This window comes from Gossypium hirsutum, chromosome A07, assembly GCF_007990345.1.
Source record: "Gossypium hirsutum isolate 1008001.06 chromosome A07, Gossypium_hirsutum_v2.1, whole genome shotgun sequence".
NCBI classification, from domain to species: domain Eukaryota; kingdom Viridiplantae; phylum Streptophyta; class Magnoliopsida; order Malvales; family Malvaceae; genus Gossypium; species Gossypium hirsutum.
The window spans coordinates 16,726,276-16,752,555 of NC_053430.1; the positions used below are offsets into that span (position 1 = coordinate 16,726,276).

Consider the following 26,280-nt stretch of genomic DNA (forward strand, 5'->3'; position numbering starts at 1 on the left):
AGTTTTTGAACTACATGGAATAACACATCATAAAAAGAATATGCATGTATATGGATTGTTTTCCAAAATCAAAGAACTAACCCGAGTCATACAAAAATATGAACCTAGAAAGTAATAGGTAAATATCTTGCTGTGCCTTAATATATTTAAGTTATACCGTGGGAGCAAGATTCGACTTGGTAGATAAAGTGCCCCCATGCAAACTCAATACAAGGTCAAAATGTCTGACCTGTATAAGGATTTTATTTAACCACGTCGGCTCCAATGCACCCTCATCAATGATTCTCCGAAAACGAATAATAATAATAATAATAATAATTACAAAGATGAATTAGGAAGGGTGATATTTTTCTCACAAGTTTTACTTGAAAACGAGACTGGAAGCGCCTTGTATTTGATTGGATATCAATCCTGCATTGCATATAAGTACAAAATTAACTGAACATATGCGACTTTATCACAGCATCAGTAATGCCACTTTCTACAACATGCATGACCAGCAACGGCAATACTCTCATTCAACTTTCAAAAGCAAATGGTATTTGGCATATAACATGGTTCCCACTCACGAACGCTACGCAGTATCCAGAGTTATCTACCGTGATTATAGATAATTCATACGAAAATTATATCAAATTTGAACTAAATGTTCTTATCTAGAGAAGAACACTATCATGATGATATTAGTGCTGTTCCAAGCCTAAAATACTTGAAAGTGGTAGCTTATCAACAGCAAACTTACCTTTCATGTAATAAAGGGGCAATAATATGAGATGCAGGCTCCACAGTTGGACAATCAAATCAAGGATAGGTTTTCCACTCTCATGCAGCCTAACATGACAAGCAGCATGAACATCATAAAAGCAGAATCGACAAGTAATATTATGCTCTAAAGGAGCTATTATATCTTCTTCTCTGATCAGAATTATATTTGTTTTCAGTTCCAATACAGAACAATATAATAATTACTTAAATTCTTACATAACTCGCAATTAAAAAGCAGCTGCGACTAAACTACAGTCAAATGGAAAAAAAGAAAATGAAGAAGCTTAATCATTAACTAGTTTAAAGTAATTTTAACTCGATAAATGAAGATCTCTTAGTGAGGGGAGCTCCTTTGACATCTTTTCTAACAAGGGGAGAAGAAGTGGTAGTAAATGTCTCAAACTGAGATGACTAATGTTGATGGCTGTTGCATTATGTTTTGCCAAAGGAGGAGACTTAGTGCAACAAATGGAAACATATGGTCGATGGTTTTGCTCTGATTTAACAGGAGTTTTTGTTGTTTTGATGATATTGATCTAATGGTTTATAATGGTTATAATGTTTGTTTTTTTCAGTTTGTTTATCAGGTTCTATATCTCCTTGAATGTATGTTTGAGATCTTGATTGAAAATGTGATGAACAAAGCATGAATGTCGATAGGGGAAGTGTGTGTTGGAACATGATTCAACTTCTTAGAGAGACATATTCTAATTCAGTTATTAGAAATGATTAGATTGAAAGCTAATAATTTGTTATAGGTTTTTTTTTTTGTGTCAAAATACCAAATAGAGGAATTATTGGAAACGCTGAGTACTTGTCCAATTTCCTGTTCGAACATTAATTAGACTAATAGGCTTAAAGCAGTCAAAGATTGTGATGACATATTTAACCTTTAAATATTGCGTGTTTTAATCTTGTTATGCATCAAATGAAGAAGCATCTCATGCATAATCATCTCTGCTTGTGGAACTTAGAAAAAGAAGTAGAGAGTTAAATAGTGTTGAAGATGTCATCCCTATCTTTTAAGTGTATTTGAAACTCAGAGAAAACTTAACTTATGAATAAATGTATAAGATTATCATTAAAAATAATTGAAGAGATAAATTTAGATATTATATGAATATTTCAAGCTTATCTAAATGTTGCTAAAGAGCTCTTGTTTCAATCTATAAATGTTACTTTATTGAGTTTTTTTTTTTTAAAAATTTTTTTTATTGTTTTTGTTCAACACTCCTACTCCTATATAAGTATTATTTGATTTAATTCACGATTTTTAGTAAACTTAAGGAAAAGTGATCCGGTACCTCTACAGTTTTGTTTCCCCCTTTTTAATTGTATGTTTAATGACATCGATGCCATTATGCTTAATAAGCAAAAGAGTAATAAATCCCCAAAAAGTACCTACTACCTTTACCTTAGGGTATTAAATTAAAGGCTAAATGTTAAATAAGTTGTAGTAAAATAATTAAAAAAAAATAAAGTTGTTCATAAAAACAACACCCATTTGAGTCATTTGAGTTATAATTTGCATTTGAATTCATTTCTCTGTCAATGCCTTTGATGGTGCTACCTTCCTTTCATCAACTTGTACCAATAAAAAACTGTAATATCAGCTTTTTTTATTGACTTAGAAGGAAAAATTGAAATAAAAATTCTATTAAGAAAGAAATAAAAATTACTCTTATAACAAAATCTCCCTTAGAGTATTTTATTAATAAAAGAAATCAAGTATTTATGATGGCCATTCGTAAAATTGAATAATTAAAACATTTAAATTCTTTTGACTTGAATTTTTTTTTTTAAGAATAACGAATTGTATATTTCGATATAAACAACCATGTTATTCATCACATCATAAGTATTAGAGTACAATTATGAATTTAAAAAATTTAATTGACAAGGAAAATATTTTAAGCTATTAAATATGAGCTCTATATGAATATAAAAAAAAATGAACTCTATATTTAACAAAACATGAATAGTTGTAATTAAAATAAAAACTACGCACATAACAAAGAATAAAAACAAATTAAATCTTTCAAATTTGAAGAATCAAAACATTGAAATTGTTTTAACTAGAAAAAAAGTATAACCTATTTAGAAGTTTATGTATTACAAAAGGCAGTTCCAAATATATGTTAAAGTATCTTATTTATACGTGTTTAAGTGACCTAGTTAAGGTTTCAACTCGTGCTTGGACGTCAAGAATGGAAAGGGATCAAAACGACATAAATTGGGGCTTGGTGTGCATTCCATGTAGGGCGAGGAGCCGCGGCCTCTCCTTTCGTTTTGCTCATGTTTTGCTTCTTCCTCACACTCTCATTTGCTCTCGATCTCACCCCTCAAGCTCAAATTAATTTAATTAAAACCATAAAACACTAATTAATTACTAATTACTAAAATTATATAAAATCTAAGTTAAAACAACATGTAAACTAGCTTAATATAATACATTTTACTTAAAGAATTAATCAAAATTTAAGCAAGTAACATAAATCTCTTTAGACCTAATCAAACTCTTATTATTTCTAAAATAGTAAAAGAAATTGGAATAAATAAATCCAAAAAAAAAATTACTTGATAAATATATTATTAGGTCCATACATAATCAAAATTAAATCTTAAAATTAAACTCAATACAATTTAAAAACTAAGCCAAAGTCTAAAACTTGTCATTCACATTGAAATATCATGTCCATGTAGTCTTTATTAAAATAATCATATCTTAAAATTTTGAAAATAAAATAAGGTAACTCAAAGTGTATTTCAAAGTTTAAAAAAACAACTCTTTAATTTGTCTGAAGATATTAGTGTTTTGCATAATGATATCCATTTTTATCTAATGCACACGCAATTGCTTAAAGGGTAGTTGCGGAGATGGTGCCAACTCTGGTGAAGAAGTTGGTTAAATGATTTAGGCTGGAGAAAAAACCAATAGAGGTCAAATAGATAAAAATATAAAAATTAAGGGTTAATTTTGTAATTATACTTAATTTTTAAATAGAGTTAACAGAAAAGGTTAATTTTTTTTAAAAAAAAACGAATTTTAAGTAAATAAAAATAAAATTTATTCTGCCCAAATCAATTAGTTGATGAACTCATCCTCAAAATTTAACTTAATATTTTTTAAGGTAAATTACTAAAATAGTTTTTTATTTATTTTTTAAGTTACATTTTAGTCATTATATTTGAAATGTTACGTTTTAATCACTCATATTAACGTGTTGTAATATTTTAATCACTGAGCCGTTAATTGTTGTTAACGGTGTAACATAAGTTGACGTAGCTCGTTAAATCATCATTTCAAACAAAAAATTTAGTTAAATTATACAATTAGTCCTATATTTTTTCGTTTTGAGCAATTTAATTTTTTTTCTTTTATGTTCTTTTAACTTTCTTTCTTTTCCTTTCTCTTCTGCTTCCTCCTCTATTTTCCTCCCTTCTCCATCTCTTGTAATGCAGTTTTTCTATTTTTCCATTTGTTAAAATTTTTTTTATGTTTATGAAAAAAGAAAAGGCAAAAGTTGAAACCAAAATAAAACTTCCTTTTCATATTCTCACCCCAAAATTACAAGCCTTCATCGTCCATCATTGCTTTAACGAATCAATTTGGATTTCTCAATGACCTAGCCTACAAGCTCGCCTCACTCGAAGACCTTGCCAGTCGTGACTTATGGCAATCTACCCTCAACAAAGTTTCCTAAGCTTGTTCTCTTAACCTCCTAACCAACCCCCACGACAACCTTATCTATCTTACCTACAATATTTTTGCTCTCTCAAAACTACATTGTTTCATGGATTTTTCAAATGAGCTCTACATTCTCAATTTTAGCCAAATCAGTTTGGTTCCATGCTCCCTTTCTCTCTTCGGTTCATCCATGCTCGGCTTCCAATCAAGCTTGTTTGGGAATAACCAAGAATGTTTAGATCAATTTTATTGTTTGGTTAATTTTATTCGTCAAGAAATAAAAGAAAAAGAAAGGAATGATCTACACGATTCTGTAAAAGTTTGGAAACAAAAAAGAATTGTTTTGAATATAAAGAATTCAATTTATGTTTAGATTTGATTAATGATATGGTTTTTTATATTGATTAGTTAGATCCAATTTTTGTAACGTCCCCTAACCCTATACCATCGCTGGAACAGGGTTACAAGACATTACCAGTCAGTACAGCCCAATTCCGGTTATTAATTAAAATAAATATTCACACTCACCCTAGTTTTAAGATGTCGTCCCATTAATGGGCCCTCGCGATCCAATATGAACAGTAAATTCAATTTGGAACTAATTTAGAATCATTACGATTTTTTTAATAAATTTCAAAATTCATACTATATACCGTTACCAACCATAATTTACCTATTTCATCAATACTTTTACAACCTAAATGACTCTCATTAAACATCCTAGGTACATGCCATTATCAATACTCAACATACTTTACCTCATTGAATTTGGGATCGGCCTGGGATGCTGATTCAACAGTCTAGCCTTAACTTAACTTGCGCACGGAAACAAACCGTACGCTGAGTATACACTCAATGGTATTTTTATAATCCGAACACTTAAACAATTATAAAACTTATTAATTTATATATATTGAACTATTCAAACTCAATGAGTATTCAAACATTTACTTTCCAACCATTGTTTTGGTTTACTTTAAATTTCAAATCATTTATTAATTTCAATAGCAATTAATCAATCAGTAATGTTTATTAACAATTAGAACAATTATTTATTCAGTAACAGTCAGTTATTCGGTAACAATCAATTATTCAATAATAACCAGTTATTCAGTATCGATCAATTGATCGGTTATCCAGTAACAGTCAATTATTCAGTAAAATTAGATATTCAGTAACAATTAAGTTATTCCGTAACAGTCATTCATTCAGTGACAATCAAGTTATTCAGTAATGATCAATTATTCAGTAATATTCAGTTATTCAGTAACAGTCTAATATCCAGTAACAGTCAAGTATCCGGTAACAGTCAATTATTCAGTAATAATCAGTTATTTTATACCTTTATTTACCCCTATTAACATGACTCGGACCTAAACGGATACACGGATCCAACCAACACACCAGTATGGCACATAGTGCCTCATCGGCCGAAGCCGAAACAGTAACAGTAACAGTAACAGTAGCAGTACGGTACACAGAGTACCTCATCGGAACAAATTCGAAACAGTAACAGTAACAGTACGGTACACAGAGTGCCTCATCAGAACAAATCCGAAACAGTAACAGTAATATTACGGTACACAGAGTACTTCATCGGAACAAATCCGAAACAGTAACAGTAACAGTAACAGTAACAATATCCGACACACAAAGTGACGAATCGGTAACAGTAACTGTAACAGTAATAGTAGTCGGCACATAAGTGCCTGATCAGTAAGTCGACAAAACCCGTACTCTTTCATATCCTATGGCATGCCAACTATATCCGACTAGTCCGACTAGTTAATAGGGTATTTAATTCATTTTTCAGTTTTCAATTTATTCATATTTTAATTAATTAACTATATATTTTTTTCAATTCAATATAAATCCATTCACTTTTCACTAATAAATATTCAATTTCACAATAATCACAATTTTCTATCAATTTCATCACACTTCCAACTACATATATTTTCCAATATAACAAATATTTATTATTCAATTTCCACATCAATATTCATTTCAATTCAAACATTCACATATATTCATAAATTAATTCAATATAATCAATATTCAATCCAATTCAAATAATAATCTCAAAACACCTACTACATATATATATATTAAATAATAAATCCAACAATTTAAGTATTAAGTTCAGATTATAGAAATACAAACCGTAGTTTTTAAGCTAACTTCCGTTGCCTTTGTCTTGTCCTTTCTTAGCCGAGATTTTCGGTACCACATTGACTATGAAATTAATACAATTCATAATCATTAATACATTACTAATTTATATCTTGAGTTACAGAATTCTAAATTAAGATTCGCTAATTTTTCCTGAAACTAGATTCACAAATCTTCTTACCAAAAAATTTTCAGAATTTTTCGTTTAGCCATTAATTACAGTTTATTATTTAAATTCACCCCTATTCTGCTGTCTGACTGTTTCGACCCTTCTTCACTAAAAATTAATTATCTCACAGTATAGAACTCGGATAATATTCCCGTTGATTTCTCCTGAAAATAGACTCATTAGGGATTCTAAACATATAACTTTAAGCCTCTAATTATTTTTCTCCAATTTTTTTATGATTTTCCAAAGTCAGAATAGGGGAACCTGGATTCATTCTGACCTTATCTCACAAAATTCATTATATCTCTTAATTTACAATTCAATTGCTTACACCGTTTCTTCTATAAGAAACTAGACTAATAGGCTTTAATTCCATATTTTATTCATCCTCTAATTCAATTTCTACAATTTTTGGTGATTTTTCAAACTTAGACTACTCCTGCTGTCTAAAATAGTCTTAGTGCAAAATGTTGATTTTCTACTTTTAATTTCAATTTAATCCTAACTAAATTCACTTACTTTTCTATTTTAATTCATACTTTATTTCTACTCAATTTTTAACCAAACTCATACTTAACTATTAAATTTCCAGCATATTTTCCTAATTTTTAAATTTCATCAATTTAGTCCCTACAACATAAAACTTATGAATTACTTTACAATTCAATCCTTATTTCATTTCTAACTTGAATTCCTATCAATCTAACCCCTAATTCATCTTTTTATTCAACATGAACAATATTTAGAAATCTAATAACTTTCAAAATATTCACTTAATTTCATCAAAACCTTGTCCCAAAGCTTTCAAAACATCAAAATTAAGTAAAAATGGCTAAATTGACTTACCTATTTAACTTTCAAGCCTTGAAATCCCAATTTTCCCCTTTTTCCTTCTTTCTTTTTTTCCTTCCTTCTTTCTTTCCCCTGCTCTCTGTTTCGTTTCATCCTTTCTTTCTTTTTCTATTCTTTTTCTTTTTATTCCTTTTAATATATATATTATAATAACTTAATAATAGCTATAATAAAATATCTATTTAATATCCAATATCTATTTTACATTTGTATACACATATATTATTACATTTGTCATTCTTTAATCTATTTATTATATAAATATCTTTTACTTAATAATAATATATAATTTAATAATATACTTATATAATAAGTAAATATACATGTATTTTACAAATGTATGTATATTAGTATCACACATGTCACTATACATACCATACATTCGTCAACTTTTTATTTATTTATCATATAATATTAATTTAATAATAATAAATACATTAATATTTACTTAAATAATAAGCAAATAAATATATGTATTACAAATGTGTGTATTATATTTAAAATACTTGTATTTTATTTTTGCCATACACTTGGCACTCTTTTTGGTTTATTTACTTATTTAGTCCTTTTAATTTTCTTTATTCTATAATTAAACTTTCACACTTCATTCAATTTAATCCTTTTATCCAATTATTCTTAATTAAATTAAATTCACTTAATTAAACTCTAATTAACCCCTCATTTTACTTCGTAAATATTTTTAAATAAATATTTACGAATCCACTTTTCAGAAATAAAGACCCAAAAATACACTTTTCCGGTAACAGTAAAATTTAGGTCGTTACAATTTTAGTTTCAAAATTAGGTATTCAAATCAAGATTTGATTAAGAAGGATTGATATTTGGTTTTTAATGAAATTCAATTTAGGAATTATATGAAAGAAACAAAGACTTGGTTTATTTGGTGGCAAAGATTATGTTTCTGCAATGAAGAATTCGAGAAGAGAGAAAAATAAAGGGGAAGAAGAAAAGGAAAATAAAGAAATAAAAAGAAAAAAAATTAAATTGTTAAAAAAATAAAAGTATAAGGACTAATTTTAACAAATGAAAAACATTAAAAAAAACCCATGTTAAAAGAAATGAAGAAGAAGAAGAGAATGAAAAAAAAAGAAAAAAAAGGAAAGTTCAAATAACATAAAAAAATGCTCAAAACGAAAAAAATATAGGGATCAATTGTATAATTTAACCTAAAATTTTTATTTAAAATAATGATTTAATGTGTCACGTCAACTTAATGTTATACCATTAACGATAATTAACGCTCAATAAGTAAAACGCAACGTTTTAAACATAAATGATTAAAATGTAACATGAGACAAACAAAAATGATAATTTTAATAGCTTATCCTATTTTCTATCTTTTAATACTCGAAAATTTGAAATCACAATTTAGGTTGAAACTTCAAAGTTGATAGGCTGGCCTTTTAAACATAGGCAGGCAAAGCATGCGGATATCAATATAGCTTCAACCTTTACAGTTTGCTTTTTGCCTGCAAAAACCATGGTGGAATGAATGCTTTAATAAATGTGTAAAACCAAACAAACATTCGGCAATGACTAATTTATTCGAGCATTGCAAAAAGAAAAAGAGTTAAAAAAATATTAATAAAAACAGTCGTCAATTGGCTAACTAAATATAAAAATATCGAGAGAAACTTAATCAATATTGAGTTTAGTGGTAAGAATTCCAGAGTCACGAAATTTTCCCTAGAGCCATATTACAATGGGTTTAGGGGTTTTGACCCACTGGGGAAGGCTGGTCAATCTTGCAATATTTTTATTGGGTGCAAGTACATATTCGAAGAGAAAGCTTTTTCTTAGTGTTTTGGATTATGCCCATTGTTCACTGCATCATTATTTCACCCACCTCATTTTCCACTACCATCATCAACAATGAGATCCTTCAATCTTCCAAAAGCTGTTAAAATGATTTCTTTATATTTGTGTACTTCATTCTAATATGTTTATTTAGAGTTTAGCCTATGTGACCCTTTAATCACTCCCCGGCCATTTTACTTTATGTTACATAAGACCTATTTAAACTAAACTTTGAAAATTTTGATTTATTAAAGAGAAATTTTCTTATTCGTTATGAATGGAAAGTGCCTTTAGTCTTTCTATATACATTTAGTATAAAATAAATCTCGTGACTTTCTTTTATTTCATTCGTGAAATCAGGGTATCAGTGACAAATCCTTTTATCTTTACTAGGATGCATCTACCTTTTATTTTTAACTACTTTATTCTATAAACTATTGATAATGCTTGTCACACAAATATTCACTTTATAATTCACATTACATCTAACCTTCAAACCTTAAATATCTTTTCTTGCAAAAAAAAAATGTTGATAACGATGGGAAAATATTAAAAAATTGTATTAATTTCAAAGATGTTAAATCAACATACAATAAATCAAGGTTAAAAACAGTTAAACATGATGCCTAGCTATGAATCATGGGTTAAATTAATAAAATGCGAGCTATGTTTCAATGTAGTGAAATAATGTTTCGAGACTTGATCCTTATGTCTCGAGATAATATACTATATCTCAAGATTTGGTATCTTATCTCTTGAGACATGTATCTAGAATGCATGAATTACATGAAAATGTATTCTTAAGGTCTCAAGACATGTTCTTTTTATCTCGGGACACATGCTTATAAATGTAGAAAATAATCATTACTAGTCATGCAGTGGAGTCTCTAAATGTCCCTAAGCAAAGGCAAAATTGTTGAGATCTAATGCTTTTAGTGTAAAGATATTGTCAAATGTACTTGTAATTTTTTGAACAACTTGGTTTAATAAAATTCCTTTACTTTCATTAATATCTTTTGTAAAATGTCCTTAACAATATGTAAGCTAATATTAACTTATTGATTATCTAATGTTTAACTAATATTAGATTGTATTCTATAGTTGGAACATAATGTGAGAAGACAACTTATATTAGTAAATAATCTAAATGATCCATAGTCTAATCGAGATTGATGAGCAAGTTGATTAAAAGATATTATGCCGTCTATCAAGTCCAATTAGGGGAATACCTTATCTCAGGTATCAAAACATTTAACTCCCGGATGATAGAGACATAGATGTCATTGTTTGGATTGACAACACATCGGACATGGCCTAAGTAGAATGAATTTTAGATCTGTTTATGGATTTATTCACTCGTGATATTCATAGTGTGGCTTACCTCAATCCTAAGTAAGTGACAGACTATATGTGCGTGGCTTGTATACTTTAATGTATTAAAAGTTTGAGTTCAATCGGTAATAGAGCCGAAAGCTGGTATGTTGGGTATATGGCTTCTATATGACATAGCTTCACTTACAATAGTAGAATTCATAACCTAATAAAGGGTAAACGATATCCTCTCATCAACATTACATGATAGATGGAAAACTAACGAGGCTACAAGTCATTAGTTGTTATAGCTGGTATGTGTGCGGGTTGTTTTATGATCTCTGTTTTGAATTCTCTTCCATGTTTATTGTTCCAGTGGACTTTCACTTCTTCTCTCTCCATACCGTCATAGCCGAGCTATTGTCTTTGCAAGTATCCCATGTTTAATGTCCTGACGAACTCTATTAGTTGCTATAGCCAAACTATAGTCTTACCTCCTGACCGTCTCCAGACGTACTAACTTCTAGAGTTTAAATCCTGCAACCAAACATAATCATTAGGCGGTTTCGCAAGTATACGAGTCAGATTGTAATACAAATTTATACAACGAAAGTGACGAAAAATCATATTCTATTAACGGGTTGTAATTCTAACTTCTACGTTAATAGGTCTAATTAGTAATTTAATTAAACTATATTATGATGAATCCTAAGGTGATGAAAAGTCATATTTTATAAAAATAATTAACATGCATAAAAAAATATGGGAAAATAATTTGCAGATTTTATTAATTCAAGGACAGAAGACTAACTCGCTCTGGTGGTCATAACTAAATCCTATTTCGAGTTCTATCCAATCAACTAGTCATTAACCTAACAGGATCTCTCGATTTTCCACTAACCTAATGAGTCGGCAAGAACTACTTTTCTCTCGACCTCACAGTCAAGACCGAATTGGGTAAGGTGTTCACGAACAGACAATATCAATTTTGGGTTCATTCCCATATATATGACTTCTTAGGGTCGCCAAGCCTAGGGTTTTAAGTTCTTCTTGTTTCAACCAACTGATTCTCTAAGAAACCCTACATAGAAGTTAATCACTCTCACGTCCACTCATTAATCTCTCGTTAATGGATTAGTTCCCTATGAATCTAATATACATCACAAAATTAATTAAAACGATAAACATAAAAAATATATCAAGAAAAGAGTTTAAGAAGAATCCTGATATATTGATAATAACACGAACAATAATTCACGAAGAACTGATTGTTCTACAAATTGAGTTTCGTAAAGAACGAAATAAAAACTAATATAAAATTACAATATGAAAAGAAACCTAAGTAAAAAATAAACTAAAAAGAACTAAAAATAAAACTAACTGAAAGCCATAAACTAAAACTTGAAAAAAAACCGTCTATCAAGTGTTTAATGCTATCAATTTATAGGCCTAGGGTTGGCCGTCTTCTATTCACCTAATTCGATTGACGTTTTTGCATTAAAGTTTGTTGTACAAACCAAAATTCCCTTGGTTCATTAATTCACCTCGTCACGCCGGTGTCACGACACCTTCTGATCACGACACTAATGGCAGTTTGCAAGCAAATGCTTGATTACAGGGTTGTGTCACGACATCCTCTGGCTATGTCACGACATTGAAGGCAATTTGCTCCTTTTGAGTGCTTTGTTTACTATGTTGTAACATTGTGGCCAGTCTTGTGTTCCTATGCCTCCAAATGATGTCTTGTGCATTCACCGAATAATGTAAAAATGATATCTTGTACACTCACAGTCTTGTGTTCCTATGCCACCCACATTTCGGGCGGGCCTTCGAACCAGGCCGGGTAGCCTGGCCCATGAACACCTCTAGAATCCACCCATTCATAATCATTTTGTCCCCTACTAAGGAATCAGTTGGTTCTAATCTAAACTAATCGAACCAAATTTGGTTTTCAACCATGTCCCATTTTGTTCGTAATTTTCTTGATTTTTTAGTAGAGACCGCCAGTTTGCAGTATCTCTCAATTTAACCTTTAAATGTTCTAAAATTTTGGGTTTAAAGAAATCTAGGTGTGACATGAGGAGTCAAAGCATACGATTTTGGCAGCTCCAATCTTATCGATTGTAAATACTTGGGTAGTTTTGATTATTTGGGTTGTAATGACACCAAGACTCCTTTAAATAGGCAGGGAAGGGGATTTGATGGGATATATGTTATAAAAATAAACAAGTATCTCTTTTCTTTCTTTTATTCTCTGTTTCTTCTCTTGCTTGCTTCTATCTCCTGCTTCTTTTTATTCATTCTTTTCTTTTTTTACTATTTATGTGTTGAACTACTCAAGAAAATTCGAACTAGACCTTCTCCCATCAATAGAGAATAAGTTAGAAGCTTTACATATTGAAAGGCCTGATTGGTGTTTCGATAATGATACCTTACGAAGACATGCAGGTGATTATTTCTTTACTTTATATACAGTGGATGATTAATTGATGGGGAATTTCCCTGAGCAAGGGTGTTTTCCAAAGCTAGAGGCCTATGTGTTTAGTGAATTCCTAGCCAAAGTTAGTATGAAGGAGGTTCGCCACTTTGTTTTCAGTACGAGCCTTCTTAAGGCACCTCGGTAGATGGTTTCCATGCTAAATTTTACCAAGCTAATTGAGAGTTAGTGGGGGATAATGTTTTTAAATTAGTCAACCACATATTCTCAGAAGGGTGTTTGGATCTTATAATTAACATGACCCCTCTAGTTCTCATCCCCAATATTACTAATGCAGAGACTATCAGTCAGTTTAGACTCATTAGTCTATGCAATGTCTTGTACAAAATTATTACTAAAACTATTGTCATTTGACTTCAGTAAGTTTTGCGAAATATTTTGAATAACATAATCATTGTCCAGGAAGCAATTCACACCATGAAGAATAAAAAAGGTAGAAAATGGTGGATGGTTATCAAGGTATACCTTGAAAATGCATATGATCAGATTCATTGGGATTTCCCCATAATACTTTGAAAGATGTTGGTTTGCTTGGAATACTTGTGAGTACTATCATGAAGTGTGTCTCCTCATATTTAATGCAACTGTTTTGGAACGGCTCTTTCTCGGAAGGTTTCATCTCATTAAGAGGAGTGAGGCGAGGAAATCCTTTTTCTCCCTATCTATTCGTTCTTGGAATGGAAAAAATAAGACATATAATAGAGGCAACAATTGAATAAGGGTCTTGGGAACCAATTAAGCTCTCACATCGAAGTCCGGGTATTTCCCACCTCTTTTTTACAGATGATCTTTTGTTATTTGGTACGACGACTGAGCAAGGTGTGGAATACCTTAAGCAGGTTTTGGACAGGTTTTGTTTTTTCTCTAGCCACAAAGTTAACAGACAGAAAACCTAACTGTTTTTCCCTAACAATGTGACAGAAGAGGTAGCTGCATTCCTTTATGCCAATTTGGGTTTCTCTAGACTCAATGACTTCGGGAAATATCTTGGTATGCCTTTCTTTCATCGTAAGGTTGTTATTAACACCTTCCAAATTATTCTGGATAAGGTGTGGAACCGTCTAAATGGATGGTAGGCTCGTTAAGTTATCATTTGCTAGAAGGCTCACCTTAGTGAAGTATGTTTTACTTTCAATTCCCAATTACTTCATGGCTACAACCCAAATTCCAATTACGATATGCAAGGAAATCGAGAAGATTGCTCAAGGCTTTCTAGGAGGTTCCTCTAATAAAGGTAAAAAAGTTTCTATAATAAGTTGGGAAGATTACTGTAAACCAATAATTAAGGGAGGTTTAGGAATTCGACAGTTACAAGACTAGAATAAGTTATTTCTTTTAAAACTGGGCTTCAATCTGATGACCACTACGGATGCATTGTGGGTAAAGGTACTTAGGAACAAATACAATATCCATGGGATTATTTTAGATACTTTACACCATAACAATTGTTCTTATGTATGACGATCTATTGATAATTTTTGGAGTGAGGTGAAGTAGGGTCTCATCTGGACCATTCAGGATGAAAGGATGATTAATTTCTGGAATGATGTCTGGTTGAGTGATTCAGGTCCATTAAAACTCCAGTACATTGAAAGTGGTCCTCTCGATGAAACCATCAATGTTTGAGGCTTAGTGGATGCGAAAGGAGAATGAAATTCCAATTGGCTTCTAATAGTTCTCCCTAGTAATGTAGTGGATCGAATAAAAGCTTGCATGTAACACCCCTAACCCCTATCCGCCGCTGGAACAGGGTTTCAGAGCGTTACTGGAACATTCGAAACATTTTACAATTAATTCATACAAGTCACTATTCATTAACCAAGATTATTCATAACATCCCTTAATTGGACCCTCGAGGTCCAATACGAGCATTAGAGTCGAGTCACAGGACCTCTAAGAATTTTTCGCGAATTTTGGAATTTTTTTCTGAGCTGCAGGGCTCATACGCCCATGTGGTCTAAGGGACACGCCCGTGTGACCCTGGGACACGCCTATGCTAGAGGCTATGTTCGACCTTGTGTAACTCTCTGACTTGTATACATGGTCATGCCACACGCCTGTATGCTAGGCCGTGTAGTACACACGGCTGAGATACACGCTGGTGTCTCTACCCGTGTGCTCAATTCTAAAAGCATTCTGTTTCCCAAAATTAAGGTGCAGGGGATACACGACCTAACCACATGCCCGTGTTACCAGGCCGTATGTCATGTGTCTACCCATGTGGACAAAATAAAGTCCTCCTAGCTTCATTTCTCACCCCAAACTTTTCCATAATCCTACACCACATCTTGCATTCATAACCCAACAAATCTAAGCATTTTATTCAAGTTAATTCTATCATTTAACGTGATATATCATCATATACAATTACTAATCATTTCAAGCATTCTATCAAGCATATTCTATCCATCATCATGGCATATCATTTCATGCATACATGTTTACAATCTTACCCTGGTTATGTCCTCATTTTAGACATAATTTGATCAACTATTTAACATATATGTGGCTAACATAATATGACATTACAAGTATATCAAAACAATCATTAATAGTCATTCCAATGGCTAAATTACAAGCATCACTTACGTTTACATGCCAATATGGCCAACATCTCTTATACATGCCATTACAACCTCAATTGAATTACCATACTATACCGACATGGGTCGATGGATAGTGTGAGTGATCTCTGTCAAGCTTCCAATCCAACGAGCTTTCGATTACTCTAAAACAGGGGAAAATAAAACAGAGTAAGCATAAAATGCTCAGTAAGTTTGTATAAAACGGTACTTAACTTACCATTCATCCTATTTGAGGTAATTAAGTAAGGTATAATCAACCACTTTTATCTTAAGCCCTATATATATCCTCATTGCCCTTGTTAGTCATATATTTCATAGTAATATCAAGACATGTATGGGCGTAATAATAATCAAGTTACCAAGCACATATGCTTTCTACATCATGTATTTATTCAACATACATAATTCATCTTATTATTTAGAGTATAATTTCACAATAGTTCATTTCGAGTTCAGATCTTTTCGCATCAGAACTTTACACATATTACTCAAAATATCAAAGTCACGATTTGTACACTCTAGGTTTACAAGTCTATAATCAATAATGAACATTCTCATCAAATAATTTCCATGTACAAATATCATCATCTCATATTTCGTATATTACTTGTCATGTATCATCATTTTTTTGCATTTCATGTAATATTCTTTTATGTCATATTTCCATATCATATAAACCATTCCATGTCAATTTTGTCTTAAATTTATATTTGCCTCTGTTAGAACCTTACCCATTAAATTTATTTGAATTATCGATGGATACATAAGTAGTACACTCAAAGCGTACGAATCAGGATCCGTCAATTCATTTTCATTGGTACCTATAAGGTATTATTTCAGAGAGTACACTCTCGAGCCACATATATATACTACAGGATTACCAGTCCAGGCTAAATCCTTTTTGTGACATATGCTCTAAAGAACTTGATTTGGATTACTCGTTTGGGCTAAATCCAATCCATAATATATGCTCGAGAGGACTTATATTAGGATTTCCCGTTCGGGCTAAATCCTATCTGAATTGAGGTTGAAAGATTACTCATCCAAGCTAAATCCTATCCGCAACAAATGTAGGACCTCTTTCGTTTTTGGAAATCACATATCCATCGATTTTCCATTTAATCAACCGAGATTTAAACACTTTTCAAGCATTATCATACATTTTATTATTTCATACCTCCGTGACATTTATGTAATTCGAGGAAAACAAATTTCACATTCATGTCAAGTATACAAGTAACATTTTATTCATTTACTATTTTATTGGGCATTTTCATTTATCGGACTATATCGAGTAGGTGATCATTTCATATATTTATGACATTGATAAAATTCACAAACACAACATTTAAATCAAGCAAAAAACAAGTTACATGAACTTACCCCGACAAAGGTTTGTGTATGTAAAATTTACCAATCTGACATTTTCCTTATTCCTCGTTCTAACTCCAAATTTAGTCTATCCGGATCTATACGAGTAATTTAACATCAAGTTATCATTTTTTGCATTCATGTGGACTAAATTTTCATCCAAGTAAAAATTACCATTTTGCCCTTAACTTTTTCATAAATTACCATTTTGCCCCTAGGCTCGGAAAATGAAATTCATGAAATCTGACCATCTACCCAAGCCTAGCCGAATTATACACACAACTTTTACAACACATACATTTCCAAAATTTTGGCATTTTCCATGGATTTTCACCAATTTTCATTTTAGTCCCTAAATCAATTTTTCATGAAAAATCACTGTAAAAGTTGTTTATCTATCATTAATCTTTCACTTTCTACCATAAATTTTAAATTTCCAGCATATACATCCTTGAACCAATTTTTATATATACCTTGATAACTTTTCAAATTGATCCCCCAAATAGATAGTTTAGGCTATCCTGGTTTCAAAAATATCAAAATTACTAAAAACGGGATAAGGAAACTTACCCAATTTGGCCATGAAAGTTTCTTCTCTCTCTCCTAGGGTTTTTATGTTTATTTTGAGGAAGAAGATGAGAAAATATGATTTTTATTTTCTTTTCATATTTTTAATTAATTAATATTTTCACTTCCAATTTAGTCCCTAGCCTTTTTCTCATTTTCCGTGGATAAATCATCCAAAAATATCTACATACTTTTTATTAATGGTCTAATTACCATATAAGGACCTTAATTTTTGAATTCCATAGCTATTTGATCCTTCTAGCTATTACAATTCAACTTTTGCATTTTATGCGATTTGGTCCTTCTTGTAATTAAGCACATAATCGGTAAAATTTTATTTTCAAAATTTTCACACGACATTTCTAGTATAATATGGATCATATAATAAAATAAAAATAAATTTATTTTTTGGCTCGGATTTATGGTCCCGAGACCACTGTTCCGATTCCACTGAAATTTGGCTGTTACATTGCAATCCTTTATCAAGTGGTTCAGGGAAAAATCATATTTCTTGGAAATGGATGGTTACTAGAAAGTTCTCCATCGAAGAGACTTATAAGCATCTTTGTTGTACCACCAGTCCGAATTAGTTCAGGAATAATAAAGTTATTTGGAAGATGAAGACTCCCCAAAGACTATGAACCTTTTTGTGGTTGCTTGTTTGGAATAAACTGTTGACAAATGAGGAGCGTACAATGAGAGGTCTGACTTTTTTCCTTTTTTGTGAACAATGTGGAAAGATAGTGGAATCATCAATTCATGCTATGAGAGATTGTGATTTCACTCAGTCTGTGTGGAAGTCTTTATAATACCTATGGCCAGTTGGAATGGTTTCTTTAATTTACATGTTGGGTGTTGGGTACATTAGAATATCATGAATAAAGGGAACCTAAGTATTGATAAGGGCGAATGGCCAACTTTTTTCTCAATTGTGACTTGGTTTCTTTGGAAAAGTTATAATGGATTCATTTTCAATAATGCTAGTAGAATTAGTCATGAACTCATTGCCTCGACTCTAGCTTGGGCAAAGTCTTTTGGTTTTAGTGGAAATATGGAATAGTTGGCTTATTTTTCTAAAACGAAACAAGGGTGGCAGTGTACTGATTCAGGCTAGATCAAGATTAATGTTGATGGATCGGTATCAATGAGAAATACCAAAGCAGCTATAGGAGGAGCCGTGAGAGATTCAAATGGAAATTGGTTAGCGGGTTTTGATATGGTAACAGGGGTGTTCGATGTTTTCAGATTGAGGCATGAACGGTTGTGGAAGCTTGAAGTTGGCTTGGTCAAAGGGTTTCACTCAGGTAGAGGTTAATTGTGATAATGCAATGTTAATAGATACTATTCGAAATGGATTCACATCAATTAGTAACATTGCAGAAGTCTGATTAATACATGAATGGTGCACTAAGGATTAGAAAGTGATGTTTATACTTGTTTTGAGAGAAAGTAACAAGGTAGTTGAGGCCAGTGCAGCAGTAGGGAAGTTAAATCAATTACTTGTTCTCACAAATCCACCATAGTATGTTACAAGACTGCTAGAGGAAGATGTTCATAATTCACTATATAAGGATGCCTTTATCCCCATACATTCCTAGTTTTTTAGGCATGTATTTTCTATTTATCCCTAAAACCTTAATATATTTTAATTAGGTTAGAATGATATTACTTTACATATAATTAATGAATTTAAAAATAAACACATAAAATCACATGTAACACATGTGACATTGGTAAGTAGTTCCACGTAAAAGATTTTATAGATATATAATAATTTGAATAAAAAGCACTTAGGGTGGGTTTGGATTGGCAGTGCGTTTACTTGTGATTAGTGTAAAAACAGCGGTGGCGGTGAGATTAGATATTATAGCGATACTGTAGCGTAAGACAAAAAAATAAGCTAAATGCACCGCACCACCCATCTAAACCCACACTTACAAGATGATATATATATGTAAGGATAAAAGAAAGAAGGAGGAATCCACTTATATTGATGTAAAACTAACATGGATTTATATATTTTTATAACTTATTCTACTATTGATATTCTAACAATTCAACCGTTAAATTTCATAATGTTCCATTAATGTAGATTAAGCATGTTAAGTTTGAAGCAAAGCAATTTTTACTATTTATTTTACATTAAAAAAACTTCCATTTATTAAATATATATTAATAGAGACAGTATTTTAGATCGATATAATATAGACATTAGAATAAAAGTATAATTATATTGATAAATTCAATGGTAAAAAATTATGAAAAAATTATAAAATAGTATTAATTTAGTATATAGAAAGAAAATAACTAAAATACAAAAAGTGTCTAGTTAATAATCATTAATTTTAAGAATCCATATATTTTGTGTTCACACTAACTTCAAATAGAAAACTAAAGATTTGGTTGCCTTTAAAATAGCATGCTTCAATTACAAATTCTGCAATCCCATGAATTGGATATAATCTTTTTTTATAAGGGTATAGATGTATTAGTAATTAGCATATCTTCTAAGAATAAATTATTTACTTGTTCATGGTACAATTACAATTAACTGTATTGAGCACGTATTTTGCATGAGAGTTCATGCAAGTTGACAGGGGTCGAAGGATTCTCCCACTGAACAAGTTCCCTTATTCCTTCTTCAATCATTCGGGTTTCTGCTATCAAAACTTTGATGCAATACCCCATGCAACTCAAACTTAACACCATTTGGCTCTTAATCTCCTTCTCACCTTCAATGCCAAGGATCATATCCACTGCTTCTTTCGAATGTTGAAGAAATGAACTCAAAGCCTTGTTCAGCTCATCTTCGTCCTCTTCTGAATCGGAAACCCTGAAAAAAATCGGGCATGGGGGTTTTCCCATCTCGATATCATAAGAGATGCCATCCTTTTGAAGTCCCTTGTCAAGCATAGGGATCGATGTGATATTTCCGAGGCATTTTATTAAAGACCCAACTGACCCTTTGAAGAGTTTAAGGTCACCGTCTAGTTTATTTACAGTTTCCTTCCAAGAAGTTTCGAGTTTTTGTGACTCTTGTTGGAGGAACCTTATTGCATGAGTGCCAAAAAGCAGGAGATCCGACATCTTTGACAAAGACCCAAAAAGCTTACCATGGCAAGCACTATGAAATGGCAAAAACCAAAAATCAGGTTCCACCTCAGCTTCTCCAATGAATTTCCCTAGCTGATTCACATGGAATTTCAACTTTTTGTGACTCTCTACATGATTGGCTTGGAGAGAGAGGTTGCCGATGCATTCATGCAATGTCCCCAAACTTTTAGAGAGCTCGATTTTGGCCAAAGTTGAAGCTCTTTTGGGTTGGAAAAGAAGCTCTACCCCAATCGAACAAGACAATCCAATAAATGTTTCAATGATTCTTGCAATGGCGAACTCACTTGGTGGACCAAAGTTTTTCCTTCCCAATATCAGTAGGGCTCCAATGACAGCAGATATTCCACCTGCCTGACCATACATCTTGCTTTGCCTTAGGAAACTTGTGAAGATGAACCAAGGAAGAAGAGACAAAAACCTGATTGGCAAGAACCTTTCGAAAAGAAAGCACCCTATAACTCCATACACTGTCCCCAGAACTGTCCCTTGTGCTTTAATATTTGCAACCTTAAATGTCGCCTCTCTTGCGGCAGCAAAGCTGATTGCAACCGGGAGTCCCGACCAGAATCCATTGGGCTTACTGTATTTCAGCCCAAATAGAACTGCACATCCTAAAGAAAGTGAGAACTTCAAGGCCGGCTTCACCCTTCGGCTATTAAGACCACAGCTGCTCCAAACCTCCTTGAAGGAGAACCCATTTTGTTTCGACTTCCCATTTTCCAGAACCGGTTTTTTGGTCCTTGGCTCCGGCAACGACTTACTATGCAGAAGTTTCATGCAGAATAAGAAGAAAAAAGTGGGTAAATCTTGGTGGGATTGTGGCATTGTTTGGAGAGATTGGAAGAACTTGGTAACATCTTCAGCATTTGATTCCGGAACAGTACTGGAATCACCCGGGACCAAACACTTGGACTGTCTTATGGTACAGCTAATGTGATCTTCTAGCCTGAGCAAGCCGTCTTTGAGTTCTCCATCATCCACCATTAAACTCCCTGGAAATGAAGGAATACTCTCCAAAGCAATTTCCATTCCTCTTAAAGCCATCTCCATTTCTTGCGGGTTCTCCCCTGAGTTCATGTAATAGGGTCTCAGAAACTTGAACGGGAGTTTCTCCCATTTCATGCTCCCCTATTATCCACAAGACCAACGAAAAAATAAATAAATCAACTTGGTTTAAACTATTATCAACGTATCGTACGTAGCGTCAAAACTAGATCTTACTTGGAAGCGTTTAATGCTTTGAACAAGTTTATGTGCGGCGGCGTTTAATAGCTTTGCTTGAGAAATAAAACCAGATGCCGCTGCTTTATCTTGTGCGCAAAGTGCCTTAACGAAAAGTTTCAGCCTCTCCGAGCTGTTCTCCGCCAGTTGTTTGCAGCTTTTCTTGGCCTATACAAATATTATTTCTCTCTCAAAAATCAATGTTGCATTTTACTTTTTTGTAATTATAATAAAAAAGATAAGTTTTAGTATGTAAACTAGTGGAGTTCAAACGTCATAATTTCAACACTCCGTTATGATTTTAGGATTTTCTTTGGGTACGGCATTAATGTACTAAATCCCTACTAGATTTATCTTCAATTCTCTTCGTTCTTCCAAATTTTATATTAAAATGAGGATTTACATTTGACAGAAATACTTTATATTTTTTAATTTTACCAAGTGTCATTATTTTTTTTATTTTTAAATTTTACTGTATTGAATAATTTTCTTCTTAAAATAAATCTGCCCTTTGTAATGTTAATTAAGATTCTTTTATGACATAATAATAAATCCTCATCAATTTTTTTGGTAACAAAATCCCGATAGATTTAAATTTATGTTTTAAGAATAAATCCTGATAATACTTTGTTCACTAACCTCGCAACAAGCCAATCTTGGGTAAGGAAACATTAAGGCTAAAACGCAGGCCAACACCCCGACCGCAGTGCTAGCCGCCACATGCACCGGATGCATGATTGGTTCCGTTTGGCCACCATTAATGAAACCAATAACATAGACTATAACAATTTGGCCCAACGCTATTCGCTTGGCTACCATGTGAGTTGCTTCCGGCAACACCACTATCATCCCCCCTAAAGCCACCGCAAGGGCCGTGGTTCCACTCGTTAGCTTGGTTGGTCGTATCAACCACAGGCTCAACATGGCTGGTCCAAGGCTCTGGACGGAGGCGTAAAGAGCCAGCCAGCAGCCGTGCAAAGTGTCACCCAACGTGGCGTCCGTGACCACTAGGATGACTGTCACGTAGGAAAATGCAGGGAATGCCACTTGACTTTGGACGGAAGCTGGACCGTACAAGGTGATGATGCCTACTATGGTGCAGGCTAAGGCGGTGCGGAAGGAGGAGGCTAGGCAGGTGAGCCATAACGCCCTGGCTCGGTTCGATTGCTGTTGTGCGGTTGGCATTGTGGATATGGAAAGGCAATTAAATTATGAAGAAACAAGACAAGGTTTAGCAATGTGTGTGTGTGTCTGTCCTTCGTGGCTTGTTCTACCGAATGATGATTTGGTACGGTGGGGGAAGATTGAGAGCAGGTGTTTGGGTTTTTAACGAAGGGAGAACACAACATGTGGAACTTTGAGCCACGTGGAACATCAGTTGGTCCACTTGTTTAATGCTTGGTTGAGTCATTGACACTGTTGAATGTCTAGATTATGTAATTAATAATGTTGGCTCTGCTTTTAGCCGAAATTAAATCCAAGATAATCTTATTATAAATATACAATACAATACATAATCTTATTATGCATGTAATCAATAATGTTGGCCCACACCATAATGTAAATCTTTTAATTGTTTCAAATTTTCCCTTAAAATTTTTTTTATTCATTTCTTATTTTTCAAAACATTCAATAAATATGTATGATATGGAAAAGATTCACCTTGATAGAAATGCTTTTATTCGTCAAATTTTCTATTTACATTGATTGCTAGTTAAGTTAAAACTCTGCCACTTATCTGTTACTAACAACCTATTAATTATCTTTATCAAAATTTACCCAACTTTTAGCATTGTGCATGTGATTTATATTGGTTAATATTCTCCCTACTTCTTGAATTTCATTACTTCTCACCTATCTACCATTTACATTTTGTACTTAAAAACTTATTTATTCTACAATTTTAAACTTAAAATAATAAAGATAAGTAAAAATTGTTGTAAAAAATAATATATTTTTAAAATAAATCATGGAACGAATTAATTTATTGATAACTTATACATAAAAAATAATATTTTAATAATTCAATTCATGCAAATCATGAATTATTAAATTTAGAGTAGATTAATATAATTATATGTAGAATATGTTAAATAATTAAATGTTTGATTGTGATATGGTTATTAGGATGGGGATGATTTTGAAGCTTAAGCAATTTGAAAATAAAGATGAAGGAGGACTTTAATTAACTTGATGGTGTGTGTTAAAATAAATGATTTTCAAGGCTGCCGCCGACAAGAGAGGAAAACATTAGAGTTTTTTTATTGGTTTGAATTAGAGGGTTGCACACTGATCTATACTTATCTTTTGCCAAATAGGTTTGTCGAGGGAATCATGTGTTTAATGGCAGAATCAAAGGAATGTTAGCACTTAGCAGTCAGCAGCACGGCCTTTAAGAATAAAATTCCTTTGCTTTTTTACTTAATTTAACTTATCATGAAAATATATCCATTTTTCTTTTTCACACATTCACTATAGCATTACCATTAATTATATATTTGTGTACACAAGATTTTCCTTCTGACAATATTATTCATAAAATTCCATATCCATTTTCTTTACAAGGTGATGTTTGATAGGTCGAAATTCTAAGAACTATTTGGTATATTTGTTAAAATTAATTACATGACAAATTTATGTTTTTTGATAACAGTAAATTTTTATTTTTTAAAATTATTTTAATTTTAATTTAATTTAATTATTATTTTTGATAATTTTAGATAAATATAAATGACATAATGATTCACTTGGTCCTTTAATTTTACAAAAAAGAGTTTTAATCCTCTATTAAATTTTTCGTCTTTTTAGTTCTTAAACTTGTATTTTTTGTCAAATTACTTCAAAATGGATAGAAAAGTTAGTGTTTTTTTTAATTTACTGATGTGACATATACGTGAATTTTCACATGGATGACACATCAACATTTAATTAATATTTTAAAATTAAAAAAATATAATTTTTAAAAAAATTAAAAATAATTGAAATTATTAAAAAAGTATAAAAATTATTTTTAAATTTTTAAAAAAATAATTAAATGCTGACATAAGATACATGTGGATTGATATCAAAGCCACATGGATGACATGGCAACAAAGTTACCAAATGTTAAGTTTCCTGTACAATTTCGAATAATTTGATAAAAAATACAAGTTCAAGGGCTAAAGAAGGTGAATAATTAAATTGAGGGTCAAAAAATTTATTATGCCTTAATAAAATATAATAATGTGAATATATAATTTTTAAACAAAAATAAAGAGATCAATTATTTCAAATATTATATTTTTTTAAAAAAAATAGAAGCAATTTAACATTTCTAAAATTTTAAATTAAATTAAAAATATTAATAAAATTATCAAACACAAATTAAAATTTCTTCCATTAAATTAAAAAGAGTTTTAATACTTTTTCAAACACACCCTAATTTTTAAAATTATCTTTGCTAATCAAATCCTACCTTTATCTTAGTAATATTTTCAAATCTAGAACAAAAATGTCAGAATTCATAATAAATATATTTTGCCCCTTTTTCACGTTTTGTTTATCATTAATCACATTTTACCGCATGATATTTACAATAAAATTAAAAAGAAAAAAGAGAAGAAAAAGAAAGAATACATAATAAGAAGTGATTGATGAGACACAAGAAAAACACTAAAAGGGAAAATGATTTGTATTCTAACATTATTTATAATTTATACTTTTATATTATATTTAATGCTATAAACCTATTATATGATGTTACCGATTAAAATTTTAATTAGCTATATTTATTTTTAAAATTTTTAAATAAAATATCTGTATATAATTATTTTCATCAATTAAAAGTTAATTTATTTCTAAATTATTCATACTCAGTGTTTAACAAACATACAAAATTATCGATTGAGTATTAATTCGATTGATATTAGTATTGTTGTTAAAGTAGGAGGATGTGGATTCGAGTGTGCTGAAGCACATTATATTAAGGGTTTGGGAAAGACTATTAGTTATTTTTAGGCATTATATTAAAAAAAATAGATATAATAAGAACGTATAATAAAATTAATATTTGAAAAAAAAACAAACATACAAAATTAATATGCATCTAGATACGGATCAAAATTTTGGATTATGGTTTTGTATATTTCCTTGGAAGCACGAGTAAATTGCG

At 31.4% G+C, this 26,280-nt stretch overlaps 1 protein-coding gene across 1 annotated transcript; it reads right to left on the reverse strand.

Annotated features, from left to right (window-relative positions):
- Positions 1 to 20,181: 20,181 nt before the first annotated feature.
- On the reverse strand, positions 20,182 to 23,414 carry LOC107937014 (uncharacterized). The gene is made up of 3 exons (XM_016869825.2): positions 22,770 to 23,414; positions 22,131 to 22,298; positions 20,182 to 22,037 (listed from the first exon to the last, which is right to left on the reverse strand). The coding sequence occupies exons 1-3, from the start codon at positions 23,313 to 23,315 to the stop codon at positions 20,343 to 20,345; spliced, it is 2,409 nt and encodes an 802-aa protein (XP_016725314.1). The 5' UTR covers positions 23,316 to 23,414; the 3' UTR covers positions 20,182 to 20,342.
- Between the last annotated feature and the right edge of the window lie 2,866 nt (positions 23,415 to 26,280).